At 44.3% G+C, this 22031-nt stretch overlaps 1 protein-coding gene across 1 annotated transcript in view; it reads right to left on the reverse strand.

Annotated features, from left to right (window-relative positions):
- The window catches only part of NCS1 (neuronal calcium sensor 1), a 167489-nt gene extending 147906 nt beyond the window's left edge, over positions 1 to 19583 (reverse strand). The window contains exon 1 of the mRNA XM_077478232.1: positions 19256 to 19583. Coding sequence (XP_077334358.1) covers positions 19256 to 19319 — 64 coding nt within the window. The 5' untranslated portion in view covers positions 19320 to 19583. The remainder of the gene's footprint in view (positions 1 to 19255) is intronic.
- Between the last annotated feature and the right edge of the window lie 2448 nt (positions 19584 to 22031).

Below are 22031 nucleotides of genomic sequence, written 5' to 3' on the forward strand. Positions count from 1 at the left end.
ATTTATTTTTTCCATTTTAGATGGAGAAAAAGGGGTTATAACCCCTGTCAGCTTTTTTTTTTTTTTTTGCTTTGCCACCTGTGTCCCATTTTGGAGATTTTTTCTAAACTGTTCTATAGCCAAAACAGGAAATTATATTTCAAAACAATAGAATCCCAGGTTGTCACCAGAACTAGTGTCTCCGCTGGAAGATTCCTCGTCTATTCTTGTTCTGGCGAGAACCCAAAATGTGGGATTTTCTTTCATTTTTTGATGAGGAAGGGAAACAGGACAAACAGAGAGGATGAATCTTCCCTAACGGGAGGGGGGGGGGGGGGTCACAGACATCAATACAATAAAAATTGACAGGCGGTCTAATCCTCCTCCACTCTATCCAAATTTTAAAAAGTCAAAAAAAAAAAAAATCTTTGCCTTTAGAAATACTTTAACCACTTCCTGACCACCCTACAGGGCATCCGTTCTGTGCAGAAGCAAAAAAAAAAAAAATTTATATATATATATATATATATATATATATATATATATATATATATATATATATATATATATATATATATATATATATATATATATATATATATATATATATATATATATATATATATATATATATATATATATATATATATATACACACACTTCTGCCTAGGGGACACGCTACTTCTGCTGTGATTAGTCTGCTGATCAACGGATGCAGGCGAATGGATGTCCGCCAGGACCCACCGATCGTCGGGAAGAGAGGCTGGACGGAGCTCCGCCTATGTAAACAAGGCAGAGCTCTCTTCTGACAGGGGGATTGGGGGGCTGGCACTACTAGTATAAAAAAATTACTAGTGTTAAAAAAAAAAGAAATCAGCCAAAAGTGGAAGCTTCACTTCTCAGCCCCCCCCCCCCCCTCCCGGTGCCATATTTGGCACCTTTAGGGGGGAGCGGGTACATTACAATAAATGTGCACAAAGGACCAGCAACGTGGGTATAACGGAATGATGCCTGCAGGTTTAGGCATCATCTTGGTATCGTTTTTTTCAGCCAATAGTCGGCTTTCATGTAAAAGCAAACCAGCAACTAATTAGCCGCTAAACTGCTTTTACAAGCAGTGGGAGGTGACAGCTACCCATTCCCGCCCCTCCTAACGCCTTCTCCCGCCTACGGAGATACCACATGTGAGAGACTTTTTGGGAGTCTAGCCACGTACGGGGGCCCCGAAAACCAATCACTGCCTTCAGGATTTCTAAGGTTTAGGCCTCATCTCGATATCGTTTTTTTTTTGTTTTTTTCCGACGGTCTGCTTTTTTTTCTTTTTTACACAAAGTTGTCACTGAAATGATATATTGCTCACACATGCCATGGGTATATGTGGAAATACACCCCAAAATACATTCTGCTGCTTCTCCAGAGTACGGGAATACCACGTGGGACTTTTTCGGAGCCTAGCAACGTACGAAACCCAGAAAGCCAATCATTGCCTTCAGGATCACAGTTTCGTGACAACATTTTTTTTTTATATTTAATGGGCTCAACATGCCTCTCAGCAAATTCCTTGGGGCATCTACTTTCCAAAAAGAAGTAATTTTTTTTTTGGGGGGGGGGGGGGGGGTGGGGGGGTTGTACTGCCCTGCTATTTTAGCACCACAAGAAAGGACATTGAACGTAAAAGCTGCATAAATTCCAGTAAATATACAATCGTTTACAGACACTATAACTTTTTCACAAACCAATAGAGAGCGATATTTGGATATCTTTGTCCTAATATGAATTATTTGTGCATGGTAATCTTAAGGGCCCATTCATACCTGAGTGTTTTCAGCTCGTAAAAGGCTCAGAATATGCTCATCTAAAAAGTTCTAAAAGGCCCCAACAAACAAAATCCCATTCATTTAAATTGCCCCTGTTCACACCTGAGCGTTCTGTCGCTTGAAGCAAAACGCCTCTTTAGGCAGATTACAGACTTTTTCTGCTTTTTACATTAGTGACTTTTTGACCTGTGCAAAAATCACATGACTTTTCGCCTGAAAACGATACGCTCAGGTGTAATTACAGCCTTAGTCTCTCTGCGAGATTTAGGAATGCTGGTCTCTTGATTATTATTGTGGTCATCTGCAGTTCAGATCGAAGTTCGACTCTGTTTCACATGTATGTACAACTTATGGCAAAACGCGTAGGGTGGACGATGGCACCACGATCGCAGAAACTCGGAACGACGGGTGCTGTTTGAGTGCCGCAGGTGCCTCTATTTTAAACTGTTCCCGACCGGCTCACGCAGATTTAATGCGTCAGAATGGCTCTCCTGGGCAAAATCCCATATGCGTACGTCCTTCCCTTTAGTAAGCCACCAGGAGGTGCGCGCCCACTGCACGGCGGGGGACCCGATGTTGTTGGCTGGCAGGCATGATCGCCGCCGGCCAAGCGCAATCATGTGCATGAGAGCCAGCATGGGGATGTGTGTGTGCTGTCATGGGAGAGGAGACATATCTTTTGATCTTAGTAAGTAGGAACAATAATATGTCTCCTCCCCTAGTCAGTACAATCCCCATACAGTTAGAACACACATTTAACCTCTTGATCGCCCCCTGGTGTTAACTCCTTCACTGCCAGTGACATTTATATTGTAATCAGTGCCTTTTATAGCACTGATCGCTGTATAAATGTCAATGGTCCCAAAAATGTGTCAAAAGTGTCCGATCTGTCCGTTGCAATATCACTAAAAATCACAGATCACTGTCATTACTAGTAAAATAAAAAAAATAAAAATAAAATAAAGCCTTAACTTTTGCGCAAACCAATCAATATACGCTTATTCCAATTTTTCGGTCATTTTTTGTTTATATCGCAAAAAATAAAGAATCCCAGTTGTGATCAAATACCTCCAAAAGAAAGCTCTAGTTGTGGGGGGGGGAAAAAAAAAAAGAAGAAGAATGCAAATTTAGTTTGGGTACAGTGTTGCATGACCGCGCAATTACCAGTTAAAGCAGCACAGTGCCAAATTGCAAAAAGTGCTCTAGTCATGAAGGGGGTAAAACCTTCCGGAGGTCAAGTGGTTATGTATGTGTAGCTGCTGACTTTTAATTTTTTTGCTGAGGGGGGCCAAATTCCGCTTTAATAAAAATTCCAGTATATATCCAATAGTTACGTGTTCTTGCATAGCAAGAGCACTTACTGTTATCTCATATATATTATTATTATAGCCAAATTTACCACCCTAACTCCTCCCACAGCTTTTACACTATATAGACAGCAATATACCAAAACGTGCGGATTGTTCCAGATTGGTGTGCTTTTACTTTGTGGAACGTTTCACCAAATGGTTCACAAATTACCAGCTTTTTTGCAGCAAAATTTTTCCTATAGGAATGAATGGCGAAATGTTCAAAACTAGAGTCGGAGGGGACAAAAGCTCTGAGGGGAATTATAGCTCCTCCCACACAGCTCTGAGGAGAATTATAGCTCCTCCCACACAGCTCTGAGGGGAATTATAGCTCCTCTCACACAGCTCTGAGGAGAATTATAGCTCCTCCCACACAGCTCTGAGGAGAATTATAGCTCCTCCCACACAGCTCTGAGAATTATAGCTCTGAGGAGAATTATAGCTCCTCCCACACAGCTCTGAGGGGAACTATAGCTCCTCCCACACAGCTCTGAAGGGAATTATAGCTCCTCCCACACAGCTCTGAAGGGAATTATAGCTCCTCCCACACAGCTCTGAGGAGAATTATAGCTCCTCCCACACAGCTCTGAGGAGAATTATAGCTCCTCCCACACAGCTCTGAGGAGAATTATAGCTCCTCCCACACAGCTGATAATTATAGCTCCTCCCACGCAGCTGAGAATTATAGCTCCTCCCACACAGCTGAGAATTATAGCTCCTCTCACACAGCTCTGAGGGAAATTATAGCTCCTCCCCCACATCTCTGAGGAGAATTATAGCTCCTCCCTCACAGCTCTGAGGAGAATTATAGCTCCTCCCACACAGCTCTGAGGGGAATTATAGCTCCTGACACACAGCTCTGAGGAGAATTATAGCTCTTCCCACACAGCTCTGAGGAGAATTATAGCTCTTCCCACACAGCTCTGAGGAGAATTATAGCTCCTCTCGCACAGCTCTGAGGGGAATTATAGCTCTTCCCACACAGCTCTGAGGGGAATTATAGCTCCTCCCCCATATCTCGGAGAATTATAGCTCCTCCCCCACAGCTGAGAATTATAGCCCCTCCCCCACAGCTCTGAGGAGAATTATAGCTCCTCCCCCACAGCTCTGAGGAGAATTATAGCTCCTCCCACACAGCTCTGAGGGGAATTATAGCTCCTCCCACACATCTCTGAGGGGAATTATAGCTTGTCCCACACTGCTCTGAGGGGAATTATAAGTAGTCCCACACAGCTCTGAGGGGAATTATAGCTTGTCCCACACAGCTCTGAGGATAATTATAAGTAGTCCCACACAGCTCTGAGGGGAATTATAGCTAGTTATTATTATTATAGCCTAATTTACCACCCTAACTCCTCTCACAGCTTTTACGGTACATAGACAGTAATATACCAAAACGTGTGGATTGTTCCCGATTGGTGTGCTTTTACTTTGTGGAACGTTTCACTAAATGGTTCACAAATTACCAGCTTTTTTGCGGCAAATTTTGTCCTATAGCATTGAATGGCGAAATGTTCAAAACTAGAGTGGGAGGTGACAAATGCTGACAACCCCATGATCAGCCAAAACATTATGACCCCCCCCCCCCCCAGTTACTCCGTCCACTCCAGTAGGTGCAGGCAAGAACACTTCACACAATTTCCCCAGAAATTGTAGCTTTTCTAGTTATTATTATAGCCAAATTTACCAACCTAACTCCTCCCACAGTTTTTACACTACATACACAGTAATATACCAAAACGTGCGGATTTGGTGTGCTATTACTTTGTGGAACGTTTCGCCAAATGGTTCACGAAATATCGTTTTTGTGGAGAAATTTGTCCCATAGGAATGAATGGCGAAATGTTCAAAACTAGAGTGGGAGGTGACAAAAGCTGACAACCCAATGACCAGCCAAAACATTATGATCAGCCAAAACATTATGACCACCCCATGACCTGCCAAAACAGTATCTCCACAACATGATCAGCCAAATAACTTATGACCACCTCATTATCAGCCAAAACATCATGACCACAACAAGAAAAAAAAAAAAAAAAAAAAAAATTTGAAAAAAATAAATAAAAATGTTTTGACATTTTATACTTGATTTATACTTTTTAAAATATTAAGCTTTTTAAGCACTTTTCACAGTTACTCCAGCCACTCCAACCACACAAGTTACTCAAGCCACTCCACACAGTCACTCCGCCCACTCCAGTAGGTGGAGGCAAGAACACTTCACACAATTTCCCCAGAAATTGTAGACTTTTCTAGTTTGTAGATGCTATAACTTTTGCGCGAACCAATCAATATACGCTTATTGTTTTTTTTTTTGTTTTTTTACTTAAGACGTGTAGCAGAATACATATTGCCCTAAATTTATAATGACGTTTGATTTTTTACATTTTTTTATATGATATGTTTTATAGTAAAGGGTAAAAAAAAATTTTTTTTCTTTTCAAAATTGTCTTTTTTTTTTTTTTTGTTTATAGCACAAACAATAAAAAACACAGAGGTGATCAAATACCACCAAAAGAAAGCTCTATTTGTGGGGAAAAAAATACGTACATTTTATCTGGATAAAGCGTTGCATGATTGCACAATTGTCAGTTAAGTAACGCAGTGCTGAATCGCAAAAAATGGTCCAATCATGAAGGGGGGTAAATCTTCTAGAGTTAAGCCTGATAGGAGTGCAAATAATAAACAAAATAAAATAACATAAATAAGGCTTTGGGAGCGAAAGGCATGAGGTAACCCAGTGACTACTTTGGTGGAGGGGATCTAGGCTAGCGTACCCCTTTGGGGCCAGTTCACACCACAACGCGCGAATCCACGTGGACTTCTAAATGCATAAGAATGTGCAAAAAGTACGGCAAGTGTGTTTTTTAAAATCACACCGATCCAAAAAGCTTAGTACAGCAGGAAAATGCGTTTTTGGTGGCCGCAAAAGCGCGTGCATTTGCTGAAAATACCATGTCGGACTTCCTCTCGCACGCAGTAGAAAATGTTTTGTAATGTGAAGCAAAACTGAAATGATTTTTTGGATTTTGCCATTTAATGCTCAGGCGTGGTGCTGGTTCCCATGGCAACCTCTTTGTTTCATAGCGCCCTATCATTACCACAAATTACTCTGACGTTATTTTAGTGTAATGGGCACAGCGCAGAACAGCATAAAAATCCGAATGTTTCGCTGGCAATCTCCATCCCCGCCGAGCGCAGATTTTGACCAATTTTGCTTAAAGGGATTTTTCGTTATAAAGTCAACATTATTGCTGTACAATATTGTCATTGCTGTACTGAATACACAGATTTATATACAGTGCATCTGGAAAGGAATCACAGTGCTTCACTTTTTCCACATTTTATGTTACAGCCTTATTCCAAAATGGATTCAATTCATTATTTTCCTCATAATGCAACAAACAATCCCCCATAATGACAACATGAAAGACGTTTGTTTGAAATCTTTGCATCCTATACTCAGAACCAATACCCACTCTCCTACTCCAGTGGTGCCTGCTAGTTTTTATTTGGGGGGGGGGGGGGGGAGCAAACAAATAATGCACCCACAGCCCTAATGGATGGGCTGCCACTGCTATACTCTGGAGGTTGCTGGTCCTCTGACGTCATCAAGTCCAATGCAGACCTCAGAGCCTTGCGTTGAACATGAGGATGCTGAGAACCAGTTAACCACTGAAGTGCCAGGATCAGAGGATTGAGGATCAGGTAAGTAAGACCAATTTTACCATCTCCTGGACCTAAAAAAGCATAAAATCCGTGTAGGGGGGGGGGGGGGGGGCAGTCTCCCCTAAAGGGAGCTTTTTTTTTGCTTTCCCTGGAGTTGGGCTTTAAATGGCCTGTGAAAGATAGGCAATGGAGCAAAATCTGGACCCGCCTCTTTTTTAACTTCTTCCTGCCCACGCTGTAGCTGAAAGATGGCTACAGCACAGGCCTAAATTGCCGGGAGGGCATCCATGCAAGTCGTCCCCCCCCCCGTGCATGAGCTGCCTGCGCGCCCCAAAATGTGACTCGGCTGATCACAGATCGGAGTAAGGGGATGATCTCAGCTCCTTACCATGTGATTAGTGTTCAGCCAATGACAGCTGATTACATAATGTAAACAGAGCTGGTAATTGGCTGTTTTTGTCCTCACGCTGATAGCGTGAAGAGAAAAGAAAAAGCAGATTACCGCCTGGAAGTAAACAGGACATCAGTCCTGCACACTGCAGAACCACCAGTGCCATCTACCAGCGCATATCAGCACTGCTAAGCAGTGCCCACCAGTGCCGCCTATCAGTGCTGCCTCATCAATGAAGGAGGAAAAATTACCTCTTTGCAAAATTTACAAATTTTAAAAACTGTTTTTTTTCAAATTTTTTGGTCTTTTTTTGTTTATTTAGCAAAAAAAAACCCAGTGGTGATTAAATACAACCAAAAGAAAGCTCTATTTGTGTTAAAAAAAAAGATAAAAATTTCATATGGATACAGTGTAGCATGACCGCGCAATTGTTATTCAAAGTGCGACAGCACTGAAAGCTGAAAATTGGCTAGGGCACAGAGGGGGTTTAAGTATCCAGTAAGCAAGTGGTTAATGTAGCGCATGGTAAGTGCATTGTAGTGTATTGCAGCCCGGGTACATCGGCCCCTACTGTACACACGACCCAACCAAACCCAGCAGGGCCTGTCAGGAAAGACCTGGGCTTACACCTCTATTGGTCAAATTTGAACAGTCAGGACGATGGGCACGTGGCTGTGGCCTGCGGGCTGTGCGGCTCTGAGTACTCCAGTATTTTGGAGTTAAGGGACAAAATGTAAGTTAAGCCAGCCATACATGTTGATATGCGCCCAGTTCAGCAGGGACCAGTTAATTTCGATCCATGTATTGCCAATGTTGTTGTACAGAAGTGGATCTACCGAATGACTTCTGTACAACCACCCTGTCGGATTTCCCCCACTGGATCAGCACTGTCAGCTATGGCCCGCCATACTGATCAGTGTATTCTGATGGCAGGGAAGTCTCCTCACTGTCAAAATACAATAGCTCAGCAGGGAGGACTCCCTCATCCACATCAAGTGTGGATGGGGAAATTGCGTTGTTTTTTACATTTACCCCCGGTCGAACAAAAAAAAAACCTGACTTCTCTAAAGGCTGCCCTTACAGACATTTCTGGGTGCCCGCTTTTTAGTAGTACTAACAGTTTACTAATGATGATTTACTTTAACCACTTGGCACACACCCGCCCACAATGTACTGTGGGCGAGCGGGCGCTGTAGGCAAAGCGGCATACCTGTACGTTGCTTCCTATTTCAAAGTTTAAGGGCGCGCGCATCCTGCCTGGCACCCGCTGTGATTGTACGCACTAGGAGCCTGTCAGCAAGTCCCGGGCCAATGATTCACGGCCTGCCGATCGGCTGTGTACAATCACAGCCCAGAGCTCTGTACAGAGGGAGCTATCTGTCAGTTCCTCATCCCTGCAAAGCAAGGATGAGAAACAGAGATCTAGTTGTCAAAGCAGCATACTGTACACACAATACACATTGTTAGGCACACATTTCACCCCTTGATCACCCTAGATGTTATCCCCTTTCCAGCCAGTGTACAATATTATCACTGATCACTGTATTAATGTCACTGGTGACATCAGTGGCAGTTAGTCAGTTTGTGTCAGATTTCCTGCCGCACTCACAGTCCTATTATAAGCTGCTGATCACCTCCATTAGTAGTATAAAAAAAAAAATTTTAACAGTCCAGTATCTATACCATAGTTTGTAGGCAATATAACTTTCACGCAAACCAATCAATATACACTAAGGCCTCTTTCACACGGACTGTCCTTTCAGGTCCGCCTGTCAGTTTTTTTAGGTGGACGACCTGAACGGATGCCCCATAGACCTCTATGGAACGTCGGATGTCAGCGGTGACATGTCCGCTGACATCCGACCTGCTCCGATCTGAAAAAGTGTGACGGAGGAAAAACCTACTTTTCCATCTGTCCGAGGATCGGATGACGACGGACTCTACGGTCCATCCTCATCCGATCCCCCATAGGGGAGAGCGGCGCTCTGACAGGTCCAAACGTGCACAGTGTGCAGAGACAGACCTATCCTCTTCCTGCTCAGCAGGGATCGGCGGAGCGATCCCCCATTGAGCAGAGTGGGCTCCGTACACGGACACGTACGTGTGAAGGAGCCCTTATTAGGTTTGTTATCAAAAATGTAGCAAAATACATTTTGGCCAAAATTTATGAAAAAATTTGATTTTTTCTTTTTATTGGATATGTTTTATAGCAGAAAGTAAAAAATAATATTGGGGATTTTTAATTTTTTTTCAAACTTTTTGGTCTTTTTTTTGTTTATATCATAAATAAAAAACACAGTGGTGATCAAATACCACCAAAAGAAAGCTCTATTTGTATAATAAAAACCCTGTTCCCAGTTCCGCGCCGCGGCCCATGACGTCACCGCGGGGCTGGACCAGTAGGAGAGAGGAGCGGGGCCGCGCGCATGCGCAGTAGAGTTTGCGGCGTGAAGCCGTAAGGCTACACTGCCGGGCTCCCTTACTCGCAATGGCGGCGGCAGCACCCGACAGCTGATGGAAACATCAGCTGCGGTGTTGGACTCCAGAACAGGTAAGTGTTAGATTATTAAAAGCCAACAGCTGCAGTATGTGTAGCTGCTGGCTTTTAATTTTTAATATTTTTTTTTTTTTTTAAGCCAAAAATCTAAACACACAGCTAAAACACAGACCTATCACGTGAAATGTCTTCCTTGTCCAAATATTTTTAACTCTTTTTAGCTAGTCATGTGATTCACATAGCCCTGCAATGCCTTATAGCCAAAGGGTGATCCAAAGCCACCCTAAGTTGACCCCTTTCTGGAAGTCCAACAAAAACTGTCCACCATTATGTCCTTTGTGTGGTTCCTCCCACTCGCAGGCTGATTTCTGTTTCTGGTGTTCAGGGGATTATGTGTATTTAAAATAAAGATATTATTATATCAGCAGTATTTAAAACACATTTATTTTGAAAACATGCACACCATGGAGGAAGTGTAAGGGCAAAGGATTATCAGAGAACTTAGTTTATTGGCGGAAGGGGTCTTTATATGGGCATCTTATGTTGAACTCCTGGCTAAATATACAGCTCCACCGCACATATAAAACCAGAAGCCCGTATGAATGAGGCCTTAATCTTTGTTTCCCCATAGTCCATAGCATAGTTCTAGCATATATGTTTTCATACATAGAGGTTACAATGTTTATAGTTATCTCCACCTAAGGCTACTTTCAGACTGGGGCAGGGGAGCATTAGTGTTAAAGCAGCACTAGCTTTAGCGCCGCTTTATCGCTTTTCAGCCGCTAGCGGGGAGCTTTTAACCCCCAGCAGCCGAGGAAAGGGTTAAAGGGTGCGCGAAAAGCACCGCTGCCAAAGCGCTTTGCAGGTGCTTTGGCAGCGCTGACCATTGATTTCAAATGGTAGGGGCGGTTTCCAGCGCTCCCGCACCGCCCCAAAGATGCGGCTTGCATGACTTTTTTTCCTATCTTGCAGCGCGCACCGCCTCAGTGTGAAAGCACTCGGGCTTTCACACTGGAAAGGCATGAGAGGCGTTTTTTTAGGCTCTATTTTTAGTGATAAAACACCTTAAAAGCGTCCCAGTGTAAAAGGGGTCTAAGCAATGTTGTGATAAACTTGGCAGGCTGTACTGAATCGAGAAAATGCTGTTTTAAGATCGTGAGGGGGGATTAAATCGCAATCTCTATTCTTTAAAGATAAATTGTGCAGCTCTATTCACTATAGAAGCTCAGTTTTCTGGTAAAAAATAAGTGTCAAATGCAAGACTTTGGTGGGTGTAAAAAGAAGTTCCACTTACCGCCTTCTGACTGTAGGCTTAGTGTGGCCGAGTGCGGGGTGTACCAAGATGGCCGTGACAGAACGTCACGTCCATTACCAAATCTGACGGGTCGCCTAATCGGACGGAACAGGAGGCAGCTTGTTTAGGACGGAGGGCAGGAGGAGGAGCTGCCCAAAGTAACTTTTGAAGTTAAACCACAGGTGATTGGTTACTAGGACACAGGGGTACCAATCACCAGCTTGTTAATATGGAAAGTCACTTTGCTGGCTCCAGCTCCCACTCCTCTGTCCAGAACTGTGCTGCATTCTGCTCTCAGCTGGTAGAACACTGCTATGGGAGGGAAGGGGGAGGGGCAGAGGTCACGGTTATAGGGGAAAGGGGGCAGAGGACATCAGATTGTTTGTGTGTGTGTGTGTGTGTGTGTGTGTGTGTGTGTGTGTGTGTACGCAGGGGGGGGGGGGGGGGTTAATGTGAAGTGGACACTGTTATTGGCAGTGTGGCACATAGAGGTGCCCTCTACCACCCTTCATATCACCCACCAACCCCCCCCCCCCCGATCCCTGTGTTCTGAGCCCAACGTACTCCTGATCCCTGCACTCTGAGCCTAACGCACTCCTGATCCCTGCGTTCTGAGCCTAACGCACTCCTGATCCCTGCGTTCTGAGCCTAACGCACTCCTGATCCCTGCGTTCTGAGCCTAACGCACTCCTGATCCCTGCGTTCTGAGCCTAACGCACTCCTGATCCCTGCGTTCTGAGCCTAACGCACTCCTGATCCCTGCGTTCTGAGCCTAACACACTCCTGATCCCTGCGTCCTGAGCCTAACACACTCCTGATCCCTGTGTCCTGAGCCTAACGCTCTCCTGACCCCTGCGTTCTGAGCCTAACACACTCCTGATCCCTGCGTCCTGAGCCTAACGCACTCCTGATCCCTGTGTCCTGAGCCTAACGCTCTCCTGACCCCTGCGTTCTGAGCCAAACGCTCTCCTGATCCCTACTTTCTGAATAGCAACACAAATCAACCTCATAGTTTACATAGTTAGTCTGGCTGAAAAAAGAAACAAGTTAAAAAAGAAACAAGTTCATTCAGGTGTCTCCAAACTATGGCCTTACAGTTGTTCAGGAACTACAATTCCCATCATGCCTAGTCATGTCTGTGAATGTCAGAGTTTTACAATGCCTCATGAGATGTGTAGTAGTTCCGCAACAGCTGGAGGGCCGTAGTTTGGAGATCTCTGTAAAATAAAAGTGAATTTATTTTTTTAAATATTAATACTATATATATAATCAAGCAAATATTACAGCTGACTTCACTTAGAAGATGAAACCAATTTTCACAATCTCTTCTTTCTTTCTCTATCTGGTGAATCAGCTGTCTGAACAATCATGCGATGATGAGATGGTGGGACACTTCGGAGCCCAATCAGACCAGTGCACTGTGGTAACATACCCCTTGCACACCTTACATACATTTTTGCACTGCAGCAACATTCACAGTCATTTTAATGCACCGCAATGCATGCCAATACACCATAACGCAAAGTGTTGTAGTGTGAAGAAGCCCCTGTTGACTTGCTTGCTTTGCGTTAGCGAGATCCCGACTAATAAAGTGTATGTAAGTATGGCCCTATGGATAGCAACTAACATATATTGATCACATCCAGACTGACACATATCACATACATTTGTCTGTGTGCATATCCATATGTCTGTACTGCACTGCAGATTTGTATGGTATTCTGTGCCCCTGACAAACACACTGATTTGCCCACGCCAGGCCTCATGCATGCTGAATCCAGGACAGCTGCCAGGCATCCATGGAAAAGGGGCGGCTGTGTTTGGGAAGTGTATACGTGCTCATCATGTCTTCTGCAGAAGAGGGGGCTCAGCAATGCAAGGCACTGATGGATGTGCCCAGGAAGAGGAGGGAAGATGAGGCATGTGCCAGCATGAAGTGCCATCAGCTGGCTCGGCTCTGTCGCATGTCCCGGCCAGCCAGGGGAAATGCACATACTCTGCCAGAAACAGCTCAAGAAAGTGCTTAGTACAGAGTGCAATAAGGAGCAGAAGAGAACACTGCAAGATCTGCCACATGTACCAGCTGAAGGGGGCTACGTGTGCGATCACATGCAAAGCAAGAAATGCAACGAGCATCAGTGTATGCAAAATAAATGGTGCAATAAGCTGCAGCACATACAAAGCAAGGGGTGCAACATCATATATATTATATATATATATATATACACACATATACACACACACACACACACAAGGGGTGCAAAAAACTGCAGCATATACAAAGCAAAGATTGCAATAAGCTGTAATATATATATATATATATATATATATATATATATATATATATATATAATAAAATCAAGGGGTGCAATAAGCTGCAGTATATACACAGCAAGGGGTGCAATAAGCTGCAATATTATATTATATATACATAAACAAGGGGTGCATTAAGCTGCAGCATATACAAAGCAAGGGGTGCAATAAGCTGCAATATATATATATAACACAAGAGGTGAAAAAAGCTGCAAAATATATATAACAAGGGGTGCAATAAGCTGCAGTATATACAAAGCAATATGTGCAATATGTTGTAGCACATACAAAATAAGGGGTGCATTTTCAGAGGAGTTCAATAAGCTGCAGCATAAAGAAAACAAAAAGTGAAATAGGCTGTTCTTTAAAGAGGAACTGCAGTCTGCTCACATAATTTGTAATAAAAACATCTTTGCCATTCTGAAGCTTCCCTCCAACCACACTGCATTATTTTATATATACTGGGATTCTGTACTTGCCAAATATGCTGCAGAAATCTCCCTCCACAAAGTTTGGCTGCATCCATTTTAACTGTGGACCGTTGAAGCTGCTGCCTGTTCACTTCCTGGATTTACACAGACACACCTCCAGCTCTGCAGCTCTCATTGGCCCTCTTATGACTCATCCCCCTGCATTCCTGGCAAACTCACACCAGAGTGAGAGAGCATGCTGTGCATGATGCCATAAGCCTAGGCTAATGACCAGGGCTGTATAAGGTATTTACTGGCAGAAAACAATGTTTTACTATCCAAAGTTAAAGCGGGAGTCCGCCAGGAGTTTTTTTTTTTTTTAAAAGCCAGCAGCTACAAATACTGCAGCTGCTGACTTTTAAAATAGTGACACTTACCTGTCCAGCGCGCCCGCGATGTCATCAACCAAAGCAGATCTCTCGATCGTCTCTCGGGTGCTGCCGCCGCCATCTTGGGTATGGGAATCAGGAAGTGGAGCCTTTCGGCTTCATTTCCCGGTTCCCTACTGCGCATGCGCGAGTCGCGCTGCGCAATAAGGATGGTCCCCGCTGTCTCTGGGATCCGTGTGTTTCCCAGCAGGCAGCAGGGGACTTTCGGAAAGGGGCGTAGATTCTGCGGAAAGGGGCGTACCTTCTGCAGAATCTACGCTGGAAGTGGGTGCAGATACCTGTACTGTACAGGTACCTGCACCCCCCTCCCCCCTGAAAGGTGCCAATTGTGGTGCCGGAGGGGGGGAGGATTCCAATAAGCGGAAGGTCCACTTTAGGGTGGACCTCCGCTTTAAAATAACAAGGGCAGAAGATTTAATAGATGGAAAGATGAAAAAATTACTGAAGGTCCACTTTAAAGAAAAAGTAAAACAATTTAAGGAATATAACACAACACATCAGAGTAATGTAAACTGTTTTATAAAAAAGAAGAATGTGAATGTATGAAAGGCCTTGTTTCTATGCAGAGTGTGTAATATTCTTTGTACATGTATACAGCTATATACTGTATACTCATTAGATATGCAGGCTTCCTTTATTCCTTCCTGGTCATCTTATCTCACTATGTGTCAGCAAGCGACTCTGCAGTCTCTAATGACATCAAACATCTACAATGCTCCTGGTAACCAGAGACCATGTGACCTAAGCTGGCCTATGTCTGTGGTCCCGTATACACAGCATAGAATGTAGCAGCTTCCCACAGGGTTCCCAGTAGATAAGGCCAGTGACTATAGCAGTGCAACACACATAGACATAACCTTACTATACTGCAGTGATGACAAACCTTGGCACCCCATACTGGAAGGTATGGTCACCTGAAAACAACACATGCTCACATGGTGATGATGATCTATGCCCAAGAAGCTTACAATCCATCTATAATCCACAGTGACCATATGCTTTGTGTCACAAGTCCATACCACCCCAGCTATTCTTCAGGATCATTGACCATAAAGGTCCCACAGTATAAACCAAAACCAACAACCCAGCTATGTTATGGTTAGTGTTGGGTGCTGCACAGTTTAGATTACCCTCGGAGGATAGTTGTCAGGTATAGGGATGGCACTCGGAGGATAGTTGTCAGGTATAGGGATGGCACTCGGAGGATAGTTGTCAGGTATAGGGATGGCACTCGGAGGATAGTTGTCAGGTATAGGGGTGGCACTCGGAAGATAGTTGTCAGGTATAGGGGTGGCACTCGGAAGATAGTTGTCAGGTATAGGGGTGGCACTCGGAAGATAGTTGTCAGGTATAGGGGTGGCACTCGGAAGATAGTTGTCAGGTATAGGGGTGGCACTCGGAAGATAGTTGTCAGTTATAGGGGTGGCACTCGGAAGATAGTTGTCAGGTATAGGGGTGGCACTCGGAAGATAGTTGTCAGGTATAGGGGTGGCACTCGGAAGATAGTTGTCAGGTATAGGGGTGGCACTCGAAAGATAGTTGTCAGGTATAGGGGTGGCACTCGGAAGGTAGTTGTCAGGTATAGGGGTGGCACTCGGAAGGTAGTTGTCAGGTATAGGGGTGGCACTCGGAGGATAGTTGTCAGGTATAGGGGTGGCACTCGGAGGATAGTTGTCAGGTATAGGGATGGCACTCGGAGGATAGTTGTCAGGTATAGGGATGGCACTCGGAGGATAGTTGTCAGGTATAGGGATGGCACTCGGAGGATAGTTGTCAGGTATAGGGATGGCACTCGGAGGATAGTTGTCAGGTATAGGGATGGCACTCGGAGGATAGTTGTCAGGTATAGGGATGGCACTCGGAGGATAGTTGTCAGGTATAGGGATGGCACTCGGAGGATAGTTGTCAGGTATAGGGATGGCACTCAGAGGATAGTTGTCAGGTATAGGGATGGCACTCAGAGGATAGATGTCAGGTATAGGGATGGCACTCAGAGGATAGTGGTCAGGTATATGGGTCACATTCAGAGGATAGTGGTCAGGTATAGGGATCACACTCAGAGGATAGTGGTCAGGTATAGGGATCACACTCAGAGGATAGTGGTCAGGTATAGGGATCACACTCAGAGGATAGTGGTCAGATATAGGGATCACACTCAGAGGATAGTGGTCAGATATAGGGATCACACTCAGAGGATAGTGGTCAGGTATAGGGATCACATTCAGAGGATAGTGGTCAGGTATAGGGATCACACTTAGAGGATAGTGGTCAGGTATAGGGATCTCACTTAGAGGATAGTGGTCAGGTATAGGGATCACATTCAGAGGATAGTGGTCAGGTATAGGGATCACACTCAGAGGATAGTGGTCAGGTATAGGGATCACATTCAGAGGATAGTGGTCAGGTATAGGGATCACACTCAGAGGATAGTGGTCAGGTATAGGGATCACACTCAGAGGATAGTGGTCAGGTATAGGGATCACATTCAGAGGATAGTGGTCAGGTATAGGGATCACACTTAGAGGATAGTGGTCAGGTATAGGGATCTCACTTAGAGGATAGTGGTCAGGTATAGGGATCACATTCAGAGGATAGTGGTCAGATATAGGGATCACAGTCAGAGGATAGTGGTCAGGTATAGGGATCACATTCAGAGGATAGTGGTAGAAGATTAGACATAGGGGTTAAATTCAGAGGGTAGCAGTAGGGGTCAGATATAGGAGATATGTTCAGAGGTCAGTGGTGAGGGTTTAGGTGTAGGAGCCACATTGAGACATTGGGGGTAAAGTAGAGACATGGGGGCTCTAATCAGAGTTTGGTGGCTAGTATCAGATATAAGGATTACCTTTAAAAGTTAATGGTTGGGGTCAGATATAGGGGTTACATTTAATCGTAGGGGTCAGATATAAAAGCAAGGGTCAGAGTTCAGTGGGAGGGGTTAGGTGTAGGAGTTACATTCAGACATTAGGTGTAGAGGTGAGATATTGGAGTTCTAATCAGAGGTTAGTGGATGGGTTCAGATATAAGGTTTACATTTAAAGGTTGGGGTCAGGCATAGGAGTTACAACTAATCACAGGGGTCCAGTATAGGAGTTACACCTAATCATAGGGGTCCGGGTATAGGAGTTACACCTAATCATAGGGATCCGATATAGGAGTTACACCTAATCATAGGGATCCGATATAGGAGTTACACCTAATCATGGGGGTCCGGCTATAGGGGTTACACCTAATCATAGGAGTCTAATATAGGAGTTACAAAGAGGGGTAAGTTTTGGGGGTCGGTGTTCCAGGTTTGTGGATGATGTCCCAGGATTATTGTATGTCAGGAATTGTCCCTACACCCATTTCTCAGCACCCCCTGTGTATGACACCTAGTCTGTGACTTCCAGGCAGGGACCACAGCTATGTCAATGTCATTGTGATTGCTGGGGACCCATCCATGCCAATGTAACAGCGGGGCCCCTGGGGTCCTATTAAACTAATTAATGTGTGTGATTATGATGGTATATAGATGTGATTATGCTGTTATATATTTGTGATTATGGTATATAGATGTGATAATAATGGTATATAGATACAATTATGATGGTATATAGATTTGATTATGGTATATAGAACTGATGATGGTATATAGATGTGATTATGATATATAGATGTGAATATGATGGTATATAAATGCGATTGTGGTATATAGATGAGATAATGATGGTATCTAGCTAAAATTATGATGGTATATAGATTTGATTATGGTATATAGATCTAATGATGGTATGTATATAAAAAAAACTAAACTAACTATGGGGTACTTTGTCGCAGTAAGTGGGCTTAAGCACCATATAGCAATATGGTGTGACAAAATCCCCATATTTTGCGAAAATGTTTAGGTGTTGTAAATTATAATGGTATATAGAGGTGATTATGGTATATAGATCGGATGATGGTATATAGATGTGATTATGATGATATATAGATGCGATAATGATGGTATATACAGTATCTCACAAAAGTGATGTCTTGGCAATCTTCTTGTAGCCTAGGCCATCTTTATGTAGAGCAACAATTCTTTTTTTCAGATCCTCAGAGAGTTCTTTGCCATGTTGAACTTTCAGTGACCAGTATGAGAGAGTGAGAGTGATAACACCAAATTTAACACACCTGCTCCAAATTCACACGTGAGACCTTGTGACAGTTAAGAGTTCCAAGATACCGGGGAGGGAAAATGGCTAATTGGGCCCAATTTAGACATTTTCACTTAGGGGTGTACTCACTTTTGTTGCCAGCGGTTTAGACATTAATGGCTGTGTGTTGAGTTATTTTGAGGGGGCAGCAAATGTACACTGTTATACAAGCTGTACACTCACTACTTTACATTGTAGCAAAGTGTAATTTCTTCAGTGTTGTCACATGAAAAGATAGAATCTGATAGTTACAAAAATCTGAGCGGTGTACTCACTTTTGTGAGATACTGTAGATGTAAATGATGGTATATAGATGTAATTATGGTGGTATATAGATGCAATTATGGTAGTATACAGTTGGGATGATGATGGTTTATACATAGATGCGATTACAATGTTATATAGATGTGATTATGATGGTATATAGATGTGATGATGGTGGTGGTATATAGATGTGATGATGGTGGTATATAGATGTGATTATGATGGTATATAGATGTGATTAGGATAGTACATAGCTGTGATGATGATGGCACATAGATGTGATATGGTATATAGATGTGATTATGATGGTATATAGATGTGATATGGTATATAGATGTGATTATGATGGTATATAGATGTGATGATGATGATCGTATATAGATGGGTGAGTGTCAGGGCTGCAGATCCTTGTCCTCCTGTCTACCTGTAGAGTGTAGGGGACAGACATGATCCCACAATACAAGCACTTGGAGGAGATGCTGTGATGTGGGTATAGTGAGGACAAAGTGATCTCTCCATACAGGAGAAGCCAGAGCAGAATGCTGACTCTTGTAGTCCTTCCCTGTACATCACACACCCAGCTGATCTCAGGCAGTCCTATAGACCCCCCAGCATGCAGAGATCCCCCCACATGGCACTCACAGTAAGTCTTCCTGGTCAGCTCCTCCACCACCTCCGGCTTCAGCTTGCTGTTGGATTTGCCCATGCTGATCGGCGATGATTAATTCATGAATGGGAGCCTCCCTCCTCCACTTGCCCGGTGTGTACAGTCCGCAGCTCCCCTCCTTTGTGCTCCGATCCCAGGCTGACAATGGAGGGAAGGATCGGCCGGCTGGCTGTGTGATGGCAGATCTGGGGGCTCCGGCGCTGTACTGTGTGCTGCCCACTGGTGGTGTGCTTGTGTGGTTGCCCCTGGTTACCTGACACTGTCACACGTCCCTCCCTCCCCCGCCATTCACTGTCTGCTCGGTGTCCTCCCTCCCTCCTTCCTTCCAGCCTGATCTGCAGAGAACGCCTCCCCTCCCTCCTCACAATGGGCCTGACTCTGCCATTCACCCACCTCCCAGTCTGATCACACACAAGCCAGGCTACAGCCAGACTCATCATATCACACACTGCAACAAGAAGTCACCCCACTGGGGAGATTTCTCCTCACTTCCTGTCCCTGTGATGACTACTCAAGTCATTGGGACAGGAAGACACAGAGAACGGAAAAAAATGCAAGAACTTCTAACCCTCCTCACTTTACTAAAATTTGCTTTTGTTTTGTCTGTGTCCACATTAGGGAGATTTTTGCCCACTTCCTGTTTCTGGGATGCACAGGTAGGGGTGATGCTATCATGGCAACAGGAAGACAGCAATAAAAAAAAAAAAACATTTCAAGAACTTCTGTCCCGCATGCTACTAAAATGTGCTTGTGTTCTTGTCTGTGTCCCCATTGGAGAGATTCTCCCTCACTTCCTGTCTCTGTGATGCTACTACACAAGTAAATGTGCAGTTATCACAGCAACAGAAAGACACATAGAGCAATAAAAATAAAATCAAAACCCGAATTACCCCTTTTTTCCCTCAACTCCAGCCTGTGTCCCCACTGGGGATATTTTCCCTTACTTCCTGTCCCTGTGATGCTATTAGTAATGGGTGCAGCTGTCAAGGCAACAGGAAGACAAAGAGAGTAATGAAAATGTGCTTGTCTGCATCCCTACTGGGGAGATTTCTCCTCACTTCCTGTCACTGTGATGCTACTACACAAGTAAGGGGTGCAGTGGTCATGGTGACAGGAAGACGGAGAGAATAATAAAAACGTTGCCAGGTGTTCCAACCCTTCCCCACTCTACTAATAAAGTGTTTGTGTCTGTGTCCCCACTGGGGAGATTTCCCTATACGTCATGTCCCTGTGATGCTACTAGTAAGGGGTTCAGCTGTCACAACAACAGGAAGAGACAGAGAGCAATGAAAAAAAAAGTGCAAGAACTTTCACCACACACCCCACGGGGGAGATTTTCCCTCCCTTCCTGTCTCTGTGATGCTACTGCAAGGAAGGGGTGTAGTTGTCAAGGCAACAGAAAGGCACAGAGAAGAAGAAAACATTGCCAGGGATCCTAACCCTTCCACAGGCTGTTAATTTGTATATATTTTTTTCCTGATTCCCCATTGGAGAGATTTCTCCTCACTTCCAGTCCATGTGATGCTACCACACAAGTAAGGGGTGCAGTTGTCATGGTGACAGGAAGACGGAGAGAATAATAAAAACATTGCCAGGTGTTCCAGCCCTTTCCCATTCTACTAATAAAGTGTTTTTGACTGTGCCCCCACTGGGGAGATTTTTCCTCAGTTCCTGTCTGTGTCCCCACTGAGGAGATTTTTCCTCAGTTCCTGTCTGTGTCCCCACTAAGGAGATTTTTCCTCAGTTCCTGTCTGTGTCCCCACTGAGGAAATTTTTCCTCAGTTCCTGTCTGTGTCCCCACTGAGGAAATTTTTCCTCAGTTCCTGTCTGTGTCCCCACTGAGGAGATTTTTCCTCAATTCCTGTCTGTGTCCCCACTGAGGAGATTTTTCCTCAATTCCTGTCTGTGTCCCCACTGAGGAGATTTTTCCTCAATTCCTGTCTGTGTCCCCACTAGGGAGATTTTTTCCTCTATTCCTGTCTGTGTCCCCACTATGGAGATGTTTCCTCAATTCCTGTCAGTGTCTCTACAGGGGAGATTATTCTTCAATTCCTGTCTGTGTCCCCACCATGGAGATGTTTCCTCAATTCCTGTCAGTGTCTCCACTGGGGAGAGTTTTCCTCTATTCCTGTCATTGTCTCCACAGGGGATATTATTCCTCAATTCCTGTCTGTGTCTCCACTGGGGAGATTTTTCTTCAATTCCTGTCATTGTCCCCACTGAGGAGATTTTTCCTCAATTCCTGTCTGTGTCCCCACTGGGGAGATTTTTCCTCAGTTCCTGTCTGTGTCTCCACTGGGGTGATTTATTCCTTAATTCCTGTCTGTGTCTCCACTGGGGAGATTTTTCCTCAGTTCCTGTCTGTGTCTCCACTGGGGTGATTTTCCGTTACTTCCTGTCCTTGTGATGCTACGAGTAAGGGGTGCAGTCGTCACGGCAACAGGAAGGCACAGAGAGCAAACATTACCAGGGATCCTAACCCTTCCACATGCTGCTAATTTGTCTTTTTATTTTCTGATTTCCCATTGGAGAGATTTCACATCACTTCCTGTCCACGTGATGCTCCCACACACGTAAGAGGTGCAGTTGTCACGGTGACAGGAAGATGAAGAGAATAATAAAAACATTGGCAGGTTTTCCAACTGTTCCCCACTCTACTAATAAAGTGTATTTGACTGTGTCCCCACTGGGGAGATTTTTTCTCACTTCCTGTCTGTGTAATGCTAGTACACAGATAAGGAGGGCAGTTCT

Source organism: Lithobates pipiens, unplaced genomic scaffold (assembly GCF_037356315.1).
Source record: "Lithobates pipiens isolate NorthernLeopardFrog02 unplaced genomic scaffold, aLitPip1_a1.2 Scaffold_1, whole genome shotgun sequence".
Classification (NCBI taxonomy): Eukaryota; Metazoa; Chordata; class Amphibia; order Anura; family Ranidae; genus Lithobates; species Lithobates pipiens.